The sequence below is a fragment of the Canis lupus genome, chromosome 4 (genome assembly GCF_003254725.2).
Source record: "Canis lupus dingo isolate Sandy chromosome 4, ASM325472v2, whole genome shotgun sequence".
In the NCBI taxonomy this organism is placed as follows: Eukaryota; Metazoa; Chordata; class Mammalia; order Carnivora; family Canidae; genus Canis; species Canis lupus.
The window spans coordinates 76,270,270-76,285,081 of NC_064246.1; the positions used below are offsets into that span (position 1 = coordinate 76,270,270).

The 14,812-nt window shown below is 36.9% G+C and overlaps 1 protein-coding gene and 1 long non-coding RNA gene across 9 annotated transcripts in view; one reads left to right on the forward strand and one right to left on the reverse strand.

Annotated features, from left to right (window-relative positions):
• Positions 1–14,812, forward strand: part of DROSHA (drosha ribonuclease III) — a 121,277-nt gene that overhangs the window by 36,274 nt on the left and 70,191 nt on the right. For all 8 annotated transcript variants that reach the window (XR_004815002.2, XM_025436477.3, XM_025436479.3 and 5 more), the window contains 3 exons: positions 3,763–3,834; positions 5,606–5,687; positions 6,649–6,723. Coding sequence is in view for 7 of the 8 variants with exons in the window: in XM_025436477.3 (XP_025292262.1) it covers positions 3,763–3,834; positions 5,606–5,687; positions 6,649–6,723 (229 nt within the window). In the remaining variant the exon portion in view is untranslated. The remainder of the gene's footprint in view (positions 1–3,762; positions 3,835–5,605; positions 5,688–6,648; positions 6,724–14,812) is intronic.
• LOC112652851 (uncharacterized) overlaps positions 1–14,812 on the reverse strand; it is an 84,771-nt gene that overhangs the window by 11,450 nt on the left and 58,509 nt on the right. The gene's annotated exons all lie outside the window — the stretch shown is intronic.

Sequence of the window (14,812 nt, forward strand, 5' to 3'; positions counted from 1 at the left end):
AAGATGTCAGACCTGGGTTTGTGTCTTCTAATTCTTTTTTTTTTTTTTAACCAATTCTTAATATTTATGTGATTTTGGAGGAGTGATGCTTTGAGCTTTATTAAAGCCTGTCAGCACAAGGTTTGGCACTGAGAGGCTGCTAATGCTCAATTAATTGCAGTTGTTACTGTTATAAAATGAAAGATAGGACTGAAAATTCCTGACTCCACATATATTTTATATAAATACTCAAGTTCTTCAAATTTGAGAACTTCACTCTGTAATGAGAAGATAAGCCTCATCATTTATGTTAGAGATGTTGATAAAATAAATCGAGTTTTAAGCTGAATGTTGTACAGTTCATAGGGATTAGATCCATCAAAGGCCTCTTGAATTTGAAATAGCCTCCCAGAAAAAGAATTATTAAATCGCTTTACTGATCTGATTCATTTTCTTGCTAGAGAGAGCATAGCAGCAAGAAGGGCATGCAAATGATGGTAATGTTAGAATCTCAGCCAATCTAGTTCTAACAAGTTTTCTTAAGATCTTCTTGAATCGGAGTGGATTGAAAGCTTTGTTGGCTAAGTATAGAGCATTTGGGAACGTTTTATCCTTTTATGTAGCGCATTTACTATGACTTAGAATACCTGATGTTATTAAGGACTTTGACAACATAACTAAAGTTATAAAGATACATGTATTATAACTGTATAATATCTTATCCTCCTCAAAAGCACAAGAAAACCCCTGCTCTTAGTTGGCTTTCCATTTCTAGTGGCCTCACTGCCCTGGATTTAGCCATTCAACACCTGGAAGTAGTAGAGGTAGAACGTAGAAGTTTAGGGAGGGTTTTTTTGTTTCTTTATGATAGGATGAATTAAGAGTTAATGTCAGTCGGTATTCAAACATGTTTTAAGAAATGGTAGGCATTTATATTATTTGATTGACCATTGATCTTGCAATAAATTGAGCTCACCATATGTAGAAAAAATGACAAATTCTCTTTGACACTTAGAGATGGAAGTTTGAATAGAAATGGAGATCTTGCTTTTCCAGATTTGTGTATCTCAGAAGGGCTCTGGTGGTATGGATAAGAGCCCCAAAGAAAATAAAATATATACAAAAGAAGAGCTCAAAGAAGGAATCCCAAGAAGGGATTTTAGTTGAAATGATGCAGGGGTAGGACTGTCCTTGCTTAAATCATCCAGCAGAGTTGCTTTTGTGCATGCCTGCCTCTTGACTTCCCAAGGGCTCTGGTCCTTTTCTCTTTTGGATGCTCTGAGTATTACAGTCTCAACTACAGTTTTTCCTTCTGTGCATCTTTGGATCCCCCCCCCCCCCCCCAAGTTGATGTTTGTAGCTATGACATGGCTCTGTGCTCCACTCACATTTCATATTGCCTTTTGGACATACCCACCTTGATATCCCCTCAAGTTCCTTACTGTCAGCCTATGCAAAACTGAACTTGTCCTCTTCCTCGTATATTGAATTTGAGGTACTTGAGGGACATCCTATGAATTTCTTTGTATTAATGACATTGTGATTTGTATTAATGTCATTAGGCTAGAAACTTTTCTCTCTTCTTCTCTATCAACTTCCACATCAGAATGGTCATTGTATATTTCAGTAACATCTTCTATGTTTAAAATTTGCCCTCTTGCTTCCAGTCTTTGTCTTTCGGCTTCTGGACTGTTTCATCAGACTCCATTCTGGTCTTCTGGTCTTTTGCCTTGCTCTACTATAATCCATTTCCATAGTGTTTACATACCAGCCCATCCAAAATGTAAACTATGATAGTCTCTCACTTAAAGTATTTGGGTGACTTCTCATTACCCTAAGGACAAGCCCATAATCCTTAAGGTGGTTAATATGTTTTTTTGTCTAGAGTCTCCTTGCTTCTATGTATTTCACTCCTGAACAGCTAAAAGACTTGGACTCCCCACAGCGCCTAAACATCGTTCTTTCCCAACTTTATTCTTCTGGATGACCTGGAAACTTATCTTTAAAGACACAAATGTTAACTCCTACTTGGTTCTTTTGTACTTTTTACTTTTTTGTTTGCGTATTTGTTTTTAATTGCACTTAATACATTATATACATTATATTTTATTTATACTTATCTACATGCCTGTCTTCATCTTTAGATCCTTACCTTTTAAAAAAGGTAGGGGCTGTGGCTTGTTTTAGAGTAACTACACACCTAATGCAGGTTGTTAGCAAAAGATAGGTATTAAAAATATGAATAATACACAAATTGGTGACTCTCAAATATGTTTAAATGATTATAGGAATAAAGAACTTAAAAATAATAGTGGCCTTTGTGTATCACTTTAGTTCGTTTAAAACCCATTACCACGGGGATCCCTGGGTGGCTCAGCAATTCAGCACCTGCCTTTGGCCCAGGGCATGATCCTGGAGTCCCGGGATCGAGTCCTGCATTGGGCTCCCAGCATGGAGCCTGCTTCTCCCTCTGCCTGTGTGTCTGCCTCTCTCTCTCTCTCTCTCTCTCTCTCTGTCTATCATGAATAAATAAATAAAATCTTAAAAAAAGAAACCATTACAAGGTTGAAAATGGATTTTTTTAGTAAAGTGAATTATAAATTTCACTCAAATTAGCCATTATCCTTAAAAAAAAAAAAAAAAAAAAGACAAAGAAAAAAAAGAAAAATCACCAAAGAACTAACCTTCATTTCTGAGAAAAGGATTTCCAGTAGATGGCATTATAAGACTATTTTTGTTTTTCTTTTACCATTTCTTTTACTGGTAGAATTAAAGTTTCTTTCTTTCTGATTATTGTGGTTTGTAAAACCAATTACATCTATATAAAATCATCTTATGGACAGATTGGCCAGAAAAGCCTGCTTAATACATCTCTAGGCTTCCAAGTTTATTTTTTTTCTCCAGCTCGTCAGCTAAACCACTTGAGTAACCTCACACTTTCCCTCTCATTCCTTCCTTCATTGAAAAATACACTTATAGAAAACTTACTGTGTGTAGGCACTAGGCTAGTGTCTGATGACCAAACAAGATAGATGTAGATTTATTTCATCTGTGCCTGCCTTCATTTTCAAATAAACCTTGAGTATCCATATGTAATGAGAGGTGTATATTCTAGTGGCCCAGAGCCGTACCAAGAGTTTCTTAGATCGGCTACCTTAGACAAGATACCTGATGACACTGCCTTAGTTTACTCCTCTGTATAATAATTGTGCCTATCTCATGGGTGTGGTTTCATGAGCAACAGTATGTGAAGCAGCACAACAGTGCCTGGCTTGATAAGTGTTAACTGTTACGATTGTTACTACCATGGTCTCTTTTGCTCCAGAGCCGAAAGGCAGCCCGAGTTGCGTGCATTTCAGTGACGTATGAGTCTATAAGTGATGGGTTGTCATCTTGTTATCCCTGATCTACTTGAAGAGCTAAAGATTTTGAAAGATTTAAAAAACCTGAGAAAAAGAAATCGTTAATTGTGATTTTATCAGTATTTTAGAGGTGCTATATTTGGTTTTAGTGAATTCTTATGTTTGTGTTGCTACTGCTGATACAGTTAATTAAGCACCAACGTTATGCAAGTTTCCTATAGAAGCTGGGCTAGCTGGGTTCATGCCACTAAAATCCAGCAGTTGTGGTCAAAGCTTCATGTACAGTACTGCTGGCAGCTTGGATTCAGGTGAAACTATCTCACTGGGTTCATGACCTTGTGGGTCAGATAGCAAATACCTATGCACTGTGAGCCTGCAGGAAGGTAGTGCAGAACTGAACTTCTCATTTTTATTGTTGCAGATTCCACTGTGTAAAGTAATTAGGTTCAACATAGACTACACAATCCATTTCATCGAGGAGATGATGCCTGAGGTAAGAGAAAAGATTATTCAGTGGCCTGATGTGGTTTGTTCTTTTTGTTTATTCCTCACTTATATCTTTAAAGCATTGAACCTGGCCAGCTTTGGCTATTTGCCATAGGAATGCCCCTAAAGAATGGTGTTCGCTGTTGAACGGGTCAGTGAGATATAGCTCTAGGAGCAAGATTAAAATTTGGGTCATTTTTCAACTTCTGTTGACCTATTTTTGACCTTATTTCTCCTCACGTTGCATCTGCTGATAGTAACTTTTACATCTGTTTCCATTTTGTTTTGGATGGGGGGACAGATTTTGGTTACTGGTCGTTATCCGAGGGGAAATTAGAACAGTGAAACCAAATCTGATAGCTGTTGGAATAATCTTATTCATTATCTCCAGTGACAAGATCAATGCTTGGTTCATTTTTCTTCCCCATATATTTACATATTTTTCCTAATTGTTTTTCATTGCGGATGCTCAGCAGCAGATTTATCTAAATATATGCAAGAAGTTTAAAATTCCAAAGCAAGATTAATGTGAATCTCAGAATGATTCATTGCCCAATCTTGAATTTAGTGGTGTCAACAAATCACATGAAGAAATAACAACTAGACAGCAAAGAAGCTTGTGCACTTAACATTTGTGGAATCGGGGTCGATTTCCTGAGCCCCTGGCTCTTCTTGCAAACCTTGTTTAACAGTGAAGCTCTGTCATGGGCAGTGGAGCACTGAGGGGGATTGATGAGCATGACACACGTGCTTAGTGTGCACCTGTTTCACTCTGAGCTAGTCCTGGTAATTCTAGCTGTCCTTCAAAAAGAATTAAAGAGAAAGGGCCACCCCTTCATTCTCCAACTTAGAAGGGCTTCCTTTTGATTTTTAAGGTCATAAGCCTTCATTTGCTATTGTAGAAGTTGATGACTTTTGGCGTGATCTCACACAGGGTGATTTATGGATCCTAGGCAAGACAAGTAGGAGGAAGAATTATGAGACAGGTCTCACTTGTAAACATATCATCTGTTAAGCTTGTTTACAGGAGGAATTTTGGTACAAAGTTTTGTGGTTTTTCTTAGCCCTATATTCACCTTCATTAAGAATTTGAACTTTTTTGGCAAAAGACCTCTTTTTATTAGTGATTCTGGGTATGTTTGAAGGATGGGGGTGAGCAGGGGTGGGGAGGGGGAGATAAACCTGCCAGTGTGTGTACACGTGTGTACGTGCATGTGTGCTTTGAATTAATAAAAAAATCCCCAGGAGATTCTGAGATTTAATTGCCTAGAAAAATATAATGAGATTTTAATTTTTTATTATTTTTTAAAGGTTTTTTTAATTTATTCATTTGAGAGCGGGGAGAGACAGAGCGGAACAGAGTAGGGGGGAGGGCCAGAGTGAGGGAGAAACAGACTCTGCTGAGCAGGGAGCCCAACATAAGGCTTGATCCCAGGACCCTGAGATCGTGACCTAGCTGACGGCAGATATTTAACTGGTTGAGCCACTCAAGCACCCTGAGATTTTAATTTTTTAATTTCACATCATTTTACTTGTATGTTTGTAAGGGCTGAGTTTACATTCTTGTAGGAATCCTAATGGTATTATTGCCTATTTCACTTATGTCTCAAGCCAATGAGCTATTGTAGGACAGTGGCTAAACTTTTTAGGAAATTATGTGTTTTTTTAAGTATAGTTTTAATACATACTTTTTTAAGACACTTGACTAGAACAAGTTGAACGTTCAGTCTATATACATTGACGATACTATAGTAATTTGATTTGGGTTTATTTTTCAGAATTTTTGTGTGAAAGGACTTGAACTCTTTTCGTTATTCCTGTTCAGAGATATTTTGGAATTGTATGACTGGAATCTTAAAGGTAAATAACAAGATTTAAAGAAAAGTATAATGCTTGTAGGAGATAATTGTGGTATATATAAAAACTTGAAGCAGCGAGAAGACAATTGAAATTCTCCTTATTTTAAGTACGCAGGAAAAAGTATGTTATTCATAGGAACACTTGCTATACTTTGACATGAATAAGTCCTTATGGGTCTTATTTTAAGTTTTAATACAATTTGACAGTGTTTATTACCTAAGATTACCATTATCTGTTATCTGATACCTAAGAAGATGATACCAGTTACTATGAGTAACTACTATCTTGATTTATGTACACCAGGGAAACCTCATTAGTTAATATTTTAAATCTATTGAACCTTACTATAATAAACTTCTTACAAGATGACAGTTTGTTAAAACAGAGCTTCAGTCAGCCTTCAGAGCACACATATACACTTTGAGTTACATAAGTTCAAAACTTGGTTCTTAGATAATTGTTCATTTCTTTGGAGTGTTTATATTCCAGCAGACATTGACTTATTTATTTTTAAAACAGTGTATTGATGAATGGCTTTTGAAACCAAGTTTTTAATAGTATTTGTTACTTTTCCCCCCCAGTGGTATTGATTAAAATAGAAAAGAATGAAAACACAAGCATATTATATCATGTAGTAGTTCAACTATAACAAAAATCTTTATATTTTTGGATTTCTAAAAATAGTTTTACTGCATATGTCCTATATGGGGTATATCCTTGGAGCTTTTATTCCCCTCTGACTTTGAGTAGTCCTCTCACTGCAGTCTTCATTGGATGTTTGTGGCAGTTATCTCATGATTGATTGAGCTACTGAGGAGAAGAAGGGGTGGTGTTTTTTTATGTCCCGACTTCTCTGGTGGTGTTTCTTTGTGGTTATCATAAATCTTAGGAATTAAGGCACAGTGTTTGTTTTCTAAGGCTGTTTTATTTATTTTTTCTCCTTTTCACTTGTTTGCTTTAGGCCCTTTGTTTGAAGACAATCCTCCCTGCTGCCCAAGATTTCATTTCATGCCACGTTTTGTGAGATTTCTTCCAGGTAAATCTTTTGGCTTGTCAGTGACCTGGTGAGATAGTGCATCTGAAAATAAGCCTGCCATTCTCTTTTTAATCTTTAGGGACAACTTCCCACCTCAGACACTGTTAATTATCTACTTCTCAGGTCAGGGATGAAATGTAAAATTATACACCCTGATTTGTATCCCTGTGTAATTTATGGTAGCCCCAAATTAGATGAGCAGTGGGACAAGTGATAAAAAAAAAACTTTGAAAATCTACCTGATAAAATATCGTGCACCTATTTTTTTTAATATTGTGCAACTATTAAAAGTAACATGGATAAATGTTGCTCTAGAAATGCTTATGGTTAATTGGAAAACAATTAGTATAAAATTTTGTATGTACTATGATTATGTTAAAAATTACTGCAATAAGTCTATTAATGTAGTGATATTATTGGTGATTTTTTTCCTATTTTTTTGACACATTCACGTTATGGTGAAAAATTAGTTATTTTCTCACTAATTAAAATAGGTAAGTAAATATATTTTACTTTTTTAAGGCGGTATTATGAGCTTTAAAATTTTTTTTCAAGAGTCTAGCTATGAGTGTGGCATTAGTTATATTTCATGTTTTTAAAAATGGCTAGGTTTTATGAAATCTTTGGATGCCTTTTGGTGTGCAAAATCTTCACTTAAATGAATTTATCCCTTGAATCTCACTCTGGCATCTTACTTTCTGGTGACATTTTTATATTCCTCCAACCTCTTATGCCCTAGTCCCTTTGCTTCTACCTGAATCTTCCCTTTTCTTCCTGTGTACAGATACCTTTCTTTGCTTTCTCACTTAAGTCTTGTGCTCTCAGTTCTGTGTCTCAACTCTAGTGACCTCAGCGCCTTGTGCCAGCCACCACTTTCCACTAAAATGTCAATTCTGCCATTTGCCTTTTCTTGTCCTGTTTCTGGGCCACTCAGTGATACTGGAGAAAAAAAACAATTAGCTGCTATGTTAAATCTGTGATCCACAATTTCAGATGGGGAGCTTTTTGGAATGTAAACTTTTTTTTTTTTTTTAAGATTTTATTTATTTATTCATGACAGACACAGAGAGAGAGAGAAAGGCAGAAACACAGGCAGAGGGAGAAGCAGGCTCCATGCAGGGAGTCCGATGTGGGACTCGATCCCGGGTCTTCAGGATCATGCCCTGGGCTGAAGGTGGCACTAAACTGCTGAGCCCCCTGGGCTGCCTGGAATGTAAGCTTTCTGCCCACATCTGCATGTCAGCAGTTTCAGGAAATCAGCCCTGTGCTCATACTCTCCTTCCCGTAGCCCTTGTCCTCCTGGGGGCTGGAGACCTGGCCTTCCCCATGCCTTACTACCCTGGTTTGAGCCTGTCACACCTTGTGGTCCACCCACAGCTCAGCTTTGCTTGGGCGCCCCACTCCCTCTAACACTGTCCCTGCCCTGCCACAGCTGCTGATACCGAAGCTAGCCTCCCAAAGATCACATCTAGTAGACACACTGTAGTTCCAGTCTCTTCCCTGATGTGGTACCTGGGCCCTTAACCCTGTCTTCTGTGTGCTGAGCTCTCCTTGCTTTCCTCCTGGCTTTCTGATTTATCTTTAGTTTCTGGTCTGCTCATTCTAGTTTAGATTTCAGGATTTTGTCCTTGATACTGTTCCCTCAGTTCAGACAGTCACAATGGCTTATTTTTATTTTATTTTATTTTTTAAAGATTTATTTATTTGACAGAGAGAGAGTGCACAAGTAGGCAGAGCGGCAGGCAAAGAGGCAGGCAGAGGGAGAGAGAGAAGCAGGCCCCCGCTGAGCAGAGTCCCGCAGAAGGCTTGAACCCAGGACTATGGGATCTTGACCTGAGCCAAAGTCAGATGCCCACTTGATTGAGCTACCCAGGCACCTCTTATTTTTATTTTAGAATAGCATTACTCATATTTTCAGTATTATTGTTAATGGTTATTTCATTTGGAAAATGCATTCAAAAGCTTTTCTCCTTTGTACAGCTGGTATTATCTTATTGAGAAATCTTTTCTTTTCACGTGAATGCATCTTTGATTTTATAATGGAGCTTTAGCAGCAAACTTATTAGAAGATGGTGCTAGACTGAGCTTGTTGAAAGCCTTTACTTCCCCTGTCTGCCTCTAGGCATTTTATGACCAGACAAATCTCTGAGAGAAAGACAGTTATAAAATCATCTTAAAGAAAAATCTTATGTCGAGATTTACTTTGTGAGATTTGAACTCTTGTAAAATGTTTCTTATAACTATGTAGGGATAACATTTAGGTTGTCATAAAGAAAAGGCCTATTTATTTATTTATTTATTTTTGGATTTATTTTTAAACAGGATTTACCTTTTCATTAGACTTCCCTTTGTAAATACATATATTAAAAAGCCCTGAAAGATACAGAAAAATATCTAATGTGTGAAATGTATTTTGGTATTGGGTGGCAAATTAGGATTGATTTGCTTTTTACAATATGACTTCATTAAAATCTTTTACTAATGGTAAATTACGAGGCACCTGGGTGGCTTAGTTTGTTAAGCGTCTACCTTTGGCTCAGTTCATGATCCCAGAGTTCTGAGAGAGAGCCCCACATGGGGCTCCCTGCTGAGCTGGTAGCCTGCTTCTCCCTTTCCCTTTGCCCTTCCCCCCTGTTTGTGTTCTCTCTCTCTTGAATAAATAAAGAAAATGGTGAATTAAAAAGAAAAACATTTTAATATATATTTTCTTTTTTTTTCTGTGTGTAGGCTATTTCTACCTAATTGTCATCATACTAATATATGATTTTGCATCCTAGTTTTTTCTAATTCATTAAGCAGATGAATATTTTCAAGGAACATGGTAGGTAGTGCCAAATTTCTTATCAAAAGAATAGCATCAATTTATGCTACCGTGAAAAATGCATTCTTAGTCTTCTTCATATTTTGGACCCCCCCCCTTTCTTCACTTCTTCCTTCTTCCTTCCTTCAACTCCGTGAGGCTTCAACACAGTGTCTGTCTTGTGTCAGTGCTAACATACTACTTGGCACATAGCAGGGACTCAGTAAATACTTGTTTACTGACTTCATTTAATTGAGCACAGTAGCGCCTTAGCTAATTATTGATGTGTTTTTTTTTACTAATGAGAGTAAATTATTTTTAAACATTCTTTGGTACTCTCTCTTATTTTTTAAAAGTAAACATTTGAAGTATGACGTAAGCACTGAATTGTGCACGTCATAAATTTAAGACTGAATTTTCACAAAGTGAATGTGACTGTGTACTCAGCACCCAGATCAAGATGACCAGCATTCAGGACTCCCCTTTCAGGCACTTCCCAGCTTCTCAAGGGTAGCCTCTATTCTGACTTAAAAACACCATGTTAATTTTACCTATTGTTTAATTATAAGAACTAGAATTATGTGTTCCTCTTTGTTTTTGTCTTCTTTTGTATTACGTGTTTTTGAGACACCTGTTAGAGTTAATTGTAGTTGGTTAATTCTCATTACTACATAGTATTATATGGTATGACTAAGGTGTATTTAACCTATCTGTGATAAATGGACATTTGGATATTCAGTTTCTGGCTCTTTCAAATAGTATACATATGTTCACCATTACACTCATACCTGCCTTTTGGAGAGCATATATTTATGCTTTCCCATTGCAGATATTTACCTAAGAGTGGAAATTCTAGTTTTGTTTACATTAAGCTTTGTAGATAGTTTCCAACAGTTTTCTACAATGATTGCTTCATTTTCCCTCCCCACCAACAGTGTATAGGATGCTTCAGGATAGTCCACATTTTCACTGACACTTGACATTTTTCTTTCATTTTCAAGGTAGCCATTTTGATGATTGTTTTAATTTTCACTTCCCTAATGACTTATGAAATGGAGCCATCATTTCATATATTAATTGACAATTTGGATATTATCTTCTGAAGTGCTATTTGAGTCTTTAGCTTATTTTTCTATTGGATGATACCTGTGTTTATCTCATTTATTTGTAGATATTTTCATATATAAATATATATTGTACATGAGACTTTTGTCAGATGTAGAGATTGCCAGTACCTTCTCTGTGGATTGCTTCTTCACCATGTTAATGGCGATTTTTGATGGACAGAAATTCTTAATTTTAATATAGTCCAATTTACATATTCTTTTATGCTTATCTTGTTTATGAAATGTTTGCTTACCGTGAGGTCATCAAAAAACCCTCCCTATATTTTCTAGAAATTTAGATCTCTAATCTGTCTCAAAATTTGTTTTTCAGTTGGTATGAGATCTGAGTCAAGATTCCTTATTTTTATTTTTATTTTTTTAAGACTTCTAATTGACTTATGGATATCCAGTTGACTCTGCAGCATTTTTTGGAAAAATCATTTGTTTTTCATAGAATTAAAGTGTTACTTTTACTCTTTATTGACTCATCTCTGTGTGTTTGTGTACACAAACAATATGAAAGTGTATAAAGTAAAACAGTAAACACCCCTTTCTAGATGTGTGAAAATGAGTAGGTACTATATATGATTTGGTTTGTATTTGTTTTAATCTATATAGGGAAAATTATACTTTTTTCTATAAGTGGATAACACTAAATATATTATACAATTTGCCTTTTTTACTCAACTATTTCAGATGTCCTCTATAAAAAACATTGCCTCATTCTTTCATACCTCCATAGCATTCCATAGTATGAGTGGACATAAATTTTTTTGACCATTCCTCTAGTGATGAATATTTTTGAGGTCTCTATTTTCCCCCCATTACATATAAATACTTGACAGTAGTCTTATGAATCATCCATAAGGTAGAATTCCAGAAGTAAAATTATTTGTTAAGACAGTATTTGGAAAGTTGGTGCCCGTTGTTCTCTAGAAAGGACATGATATGTAGCTCTAACCAACATTTTTAGCAGTACCCTTTTTCTGTTTCTGTGGATATACAGTCTGGATGTCATGTCCTCTACAGTTGTGTCCATCTGAGAGACACAGTGTAACCTCATGGTTATTATTTGCCTCTTACTTGAACTGTAATGAGAATGAGCAGCTCTCACATTTCAGGTATTTCACTCTCCTCTCATGCTCATTTGCTCTCATCTACATCAGTTTATTATATCTAATTGAAGTTTTATCAGTCATCATTTTTCTCTAGTTTCCCAGTTTTGAAGAAACGGTCTCATTTGCTCCATACAAATTTATCTAAAATTAAGCTTATAGCTTAAACCAGGGTTTGATTGATTGATTGATTATTTATTTATTCTTTATTTATTTATTTATTTATTTATTTATTTAAAAGATTTTATTTATTCATGAGAGACACAGAGAGAGAGGCAGAGACATAGTCTGAAGGAGAAGCAGGCTCCATGCTGACAGCCCGATGTGGGTCCTGATCCTGGGACTCGGGGATCAGCTCTGAGCCAAAGGCCAGACACTCAACCACTGAGCCACCCAGACGTCCCACACCAAGGATTATTTAATTCAGGCCAGGAGTCAAATCACAAAGCAACCAGTTTATTGAAATTTTAAGAATGTTCTCAAATTTGTGTTTCTTTCTGATCCCTGCTTCTACCTTTGGTAGCCAGTCCATTGATAAGAGCTCTCATAAATGTAGTTTAAGGTTTTATTCTTGCTGGAGCTAGGGCTAGGGGAGAATTCAAGATAGGAAGGCTGCTCTCATGGAAAAGCTTGTTCATTACTTGTATCATCAGTGTTTGCAAAGCTTCAGAATTCCGGAATCAGTTTTGCAAATTGATTATTGTGCAAATTGATTTCTGGAAGTTGCCCCATTCTGAAGAAGTAGTTTGTAAGTATGGCTGAGAGAGCCAGGGGTGGGAAACTATCTCAAAATTCCCAGGGAGCTAAGTGTAGTTTAAAAAACATCATTCGATACAATATCTTAATATAACTTGCTATTTGGAAAGTAATTTTTTTGTGGGGAAATTTAGAAAATATCCGTTAATACAGATTTTCAAAATTTAAGATTATGTAAAGACATGTTGGCAAGAATATACAGGAGACCTAATAATTCGGTTATACAGTTATTCTCAGTGTAGGCAAACAGAAAGATATTTTTATAGTTCTTAAAATAACTTACTACACTGTTGAGAAATACTTGTTTAACCAGCCATATTCTCACCACAAATCCCCTAACAAATTGCCCCCCTTACCATATAAATAATCAAGCAATATAAGCTGAGAGAATTGGGCCTCTAAGAAACAGTTTATAAAGTCTGTCAGTTCATTAATGACTGTCCAGATTCATTCCCTGAAACACAAACTCCAGTTCTTCCCGAATAATGAGCCGTTGTCACAGTTCCAGTGCCAGTGCTGGCGGAGTTCCTGCTAACCTTAGCTTACCCGCTCTGATTTCTCATTTATATCATGTCCTATTTATCTCAGCCAATGAGATAAAAATTACTTCCTAGCCTTCGGTGACATAGTTCCATAAATCCCCAACATAAACATGTAGCAAAGCAGACAAACCAAAAGAGCCAATTCATTAACATTAGTAAGTTCATGGCAGTCTGCAAGCAAGTGGCTGTGTTATTTATCTGCTTCAGAAAGTCATTCCACAAATATTTATGGAGTGTCTTTTGTTACTGGCCTGGGTGTGAGCGAGGCAGCCCTTGCCCCATGGGCTCTGACAGGACCCTTGCCTGGTCTTCCGTGAGGACCGTGCCTCACTATGGAACCTGGAGCAGTGCCTTGATCTCCCTCCTCGGTAAACCTGTCATTTCAGGTTCTCTGTTCTGGGTTTCTGCTTTGTCACAGTGATAAATACCGGTCTTTCTTAGCTTTTAGTCGCCATTTAGAATATTTAGCAAGTTTCAACGTGAATTTATAATTTCTCCTTCAGCATTACTGAATTTGCACCTGATATATGTTTTTAAATGTCTCTAGTTTCTATGCTGCTATAAAGATCTCCTTTCTCATTAGCAGCTTTGCACTAAAGCATTCTTACAAGCATTTGGTGGCCTTTTTTCTTTTTTAAGATTTTATTTATTTTTTTGAGAGGGGGGGGAGCGCACAAGTGGGAGAGGGGCAGAGGGAGAGGGATAAGCAGACTCCCCACTGAGCGCAGAGCCCAAGTGAGCAAGTACAGAGGGGTTTCCTTTTTTTTTTTTTTTTTTTTTTTTTTTTTTACAGAGGGGTTTCTATCCCAGGACTCCGAGATCATGACCTGAGCTGAATTCAGATGCTTACCTGACAAGCCACCCAGGCTTCCCATGGCCTTTTTTCTTTATATTGCAGTTATTCTTCACCTAAATTGGGCCCTGTCCTTGGTTTGTAGGCTCAAGTATTCCCCTCTTCCAATAGCTTTTTTAGTTTTTTAGTCTTTTCACTTTAAATTCATAGCACTTAGTCTATTTCACTTCTATTTGCAGTGCCATGAAGTCAGCCCTCTGTAACTGCTGGTGAGGAGATTTTAGTGCTGTTCTGTATACCTGGCATTGCATATATTTGCTCCTTCTACCATACACCAACTTCCCCAAATAAAATCTGGGTCTTTTTTTCTAATCCTTGTAACAAAACAACTCTCTCCTTCCTACAGCATGCTGGGCTTCTGATGGATCCTTGTAGGCTCACAGTGCTCTTTAGTGATACTACCAAATATAGAGATTATGAGCCAAATACTATTTTACTCTTTTCTTGATTCCTAGTGAATCTAGTCAGTGTGGTAGTTCTTTTCAAGGCTCTCTAGGGTTCCTTTTTGTCTCTGCTGTTCTCAATGTGTACACATGCAGTGTAAATGAACATATTCTGGCCTTAGTGTTCTCTTTTTCCATCTGTTTGCCTCAGACCCCCTAGAAGTAGAGACTACTGTGGGCTCAGACACGGACAGACATTGTGATAGGCATTATGGCTTTGCCAGGCTCCTTAGCAAAGAGGGGAACATCATTGATTGAGGGAGGCATGTTAAATGCAGGGAGATTGAAATGTCTTTTGAGACAGACTCTTGAGAAATATGCCCTTTACAATAAAAGTTTGTTAATCAAAGGTGACTCTTGGGTTTAAAGCAGATGTTTTGTAATGAGGCATAAAAAATTTCACTGCTGTGAACAATAATCTGAATCAGTAGGTAGAACATGTCCTCATGTGGGTTGATTGTATTTTAGTCACTT